At 58.1% G+C, this 2740-nt stretch overlaps 1 protein-coding gene across 1 annotated transcript; it reads left to right on the top strand.

Moving 5' to 3' along the window:
- Window positions 1–339: 339 nt before the first annotated feature.
- ATF4 (activating transcription factor 4) lies at window positions 340–2484 on the top strand. Its single transcript, XM_002914558.4, has 3 exons — window positions 340–543; window positions 1161–1478; window positions 1573–2484. Exons 2-3 carry the CDS (start codon window positions 1253–1255, stop codon window positions 2400–2402), a joined length of 1056 nt encoding a protein of 351 aa, XP_002914604.1. The 5' UTR covers window positions 340–543; window positions 1161–1252; the 3' UTR covers window positions 2403–2484.
- Window positions 2485–2740: the final 256 nt, after the last annotated feature.

Raw genomic sequence — 2740 nt, forward strand, 5'->3', positions numbered from 1 at the left:
GAAAGCCTTCCCCCCCCCCCCCCCCCCCCCCGCTAACACCGGAAACGAGGTGTGTCTGAAGAATCCCTCCGCGCTCTCCGGCGGCAGAGGGAAGACTGACTCTTTGATCTTAATAGCCTTGCAAAGTAGTGCGCCTTTCTCCTTTCTTGAAACCTTGAAAAGAACTCCTATTCTCTTCACAGCTACAACCTGGACATAAAAGTCGCGGGTTGGACACAGTAGGGGAATCTGATAGAAGAAGACCTGTGGGTGGTAGGCGCGGGTCACGTGACCGTGGCGGAAGGATGTGCAGTGTGATGCGTCCTCTTAGAGGCAAAGTCTATAAAGGACCCTCGGACGCCGCGCTGCGGCCATTTCTCTTCCTCCCGCTCGTAAATGTAGTTCTTTCCAGCAAGTGGGTGCCTTCCCTCCTCCAGTCCCCCCAGGGTCCGCGGCCGCCATGGCGTATTAGAGGCAGCAGTGCCTGCGGCAGCATTGGCCTTTGCAGCGGCGGCAGTAGCACCAGGCTCTGCAGCGGCACCCTCCAGCGGCTTAAGCCATGGCGTAAGTACTGGGACCGGGCCGCCCCGGCTGTGCTCCCCTGGGTCGGCGAGGGCAGTCAGCTCGCTTGGGTGCGGCCTGTGGCCGGGCGGCGTCGCGGAGGGGGAAGCAGTTTTACGAGCGCCCGGGACGCGTGACCCCTGTTTGGGTGTCCTCGAGACGCCGACGCTACTGGGTAGGGAAACCGCGGCCCGGCGCCGGGGAGGGTGAACCCCCTTGGCGGCCCCTGAATCTGGCGGCGTCCCCTCCCCGGCGCCCTGCGAAACGTGGCAGGAGCCAAGATGGCGGCGGGGCAGGACGGTGGCGGCGGCGGCGCGGCGTGAGTCACGGGCGGGCGTGGGCGGGGCCGGGCGGCCCTGGCCGTATTTGGACATGAGCAGGGCGCGCCTTCCTCTGGCGGCGGGGGGAGGGGTGGGGAGCGGCCCTGTCCCGAGGGCGTTCATCTTGTGCGGCCTGACGGGGCCGTGGGGAAGGTGGACGCCATGGCTCTGGGGCCACGTGTGCCGGATCCTCTCCTTCTAAGGGGAGTTCCAGTTTCGCCATCCTCGCCCCGGGACGGGGAGATGAACTTCCTGGACCGGCTGATGTCTAAGGGCACTTGGTTTCTCATTCCTTGTCAGGCTTCTCACGGCATCCAGCAGCAGCGTTGCTGTAACCGACAAAGACACCTTCGAATTAACCACATTCCTCGATTCCAGTAAAGTCCCGCGACATGGCCGAGATGAGTTTCCTGAGCAGCGAGGTGTTGGTGGGGGACTTGATGTCCCCCTTCGACCAGTCGGGTTTGGGGGCTGAGGAGAGCCTGGGTCTCTTAGACGACTACCTGGAGGTGGCCAAGCACTTCAAACCTCATGGGTTCTCCAGCGACAAGGCTAAGGCGGGCTCCTCCGAATGGCTGGCTGTGGATGGGTTGGTCAGTGCCTCAGACAACGGCAAGGGTGAGTGAGAGGCCTTCCTTCCTGGGATTTGGTCCAGGGGCTTGTGCTGCAGTGTGCGTCTGACTTAACTGGTTCTGTCTTAAATCTTTTGCAGAGGATGCCTTCTCCGGGACAGATTGGATGGTGGAGAAAATGGATCTGAAGGAGTTTGATTTTGATTCTCTGTTTAGTATAGATGACCTGGAAACCATGCCAGATGAGCTTTTGGCCACGTTGGATGACACGTGTGATCTCTTTGACCCCCTAGTCCAGGAGACGAATAAGGAGCCCCCCCAGACCGTGAACCCAATTGGCCATCTCCCAGAAAGTTTACCAAAAACAGACCAGATTGCCCCCTTTACCTTCCTGCAACCACTTCCACTTTCCCCAGGGGCCCTGTCCTCCACTCCAGATCATTCCTTTAGTTTAGAGCTAGGCAGTGAAGTGGATATTTCTGAAGGAGATAGAAAGTCAGACTCTACTGCCTACATTACCGTGATCCCTCAGTGCATAAAGGAGGAGGATGCCCCCTCAGATAATGACAGTGGCATCTGTATGAGTCCTGAGTCCTATCTGGGGTCCCCCCAGCATAGCCCCTCTACCTCCAGGGGCTCTCCAAATAGGAGCCTGCTGTCTCCAGGTTCCCACTGTGGTTCTGCCCGCCCCAAACCCTATGACCCTCCTGGAGAGAAGTCGGCAGCAAAAGTAAAGGTCGAGAAACTAGACAAGAAGCTGAAAAAGATGGAGCAGAACAAGACTGCAGCCACTAGGTACCGCCAGAAGAAGAGGGCAGAGCAGGAGGCCCTCACTGGCGAGTGTAAAGAGCTGGAAAAGAAGAACGAGGCTCTGAAAGAGAGGGCAGATTCTTTGGCTAAGGAGATCCAGTATCTGAAAGATTTGATAGAAGAGGTTCGAAAGGCAAGGGAGAAGAAAAGGGTCCCCTAGTCGGGGTAGTCAGGAATGTGCGTGCTTGTACATAGGCTTGGCTGAAGCTGTGTGTGTAATAAATTATTTTGTAGTGAAAGTACTGCTGAACTGCTTTCTTGTTTCAGTCCACTGTAGCCAGGTGGTTGTGACCAAGGCGAGGAGGATGGTTCAACTCTGTTGGGCCATAGGTGAGGACCACTGGTGTTTCTGTTGGACTTGGGGGCTGGAGGGAGTTGGACTTTGGGCTCCTGCAGGCGGCGTGCTGTGGGGGTGGGGAGCTTCACCCTGAGGGATCTGGGTGACCGGGAGCAACAGCTGAGACTGGTTTTCTAAGTTCCAGATGGCGGTGCCACCTG

This window comes from Ailuropoda melanoleuca, chromosome 15 (genome assembly GCF_002007445.2).
Source record: "Ailuropoda melanoleuca isolate Jingjing chromosome 15, ASM200744v2, whole genome shotgun sequence".
In the NCBI taxonomy this organism is placed as follows: Eukaryota; Metazoa; Chordata; class Mammalia; order Carnivora; family Ursidae; genus Ailuropoda; species Ailuropoda melanoleuca.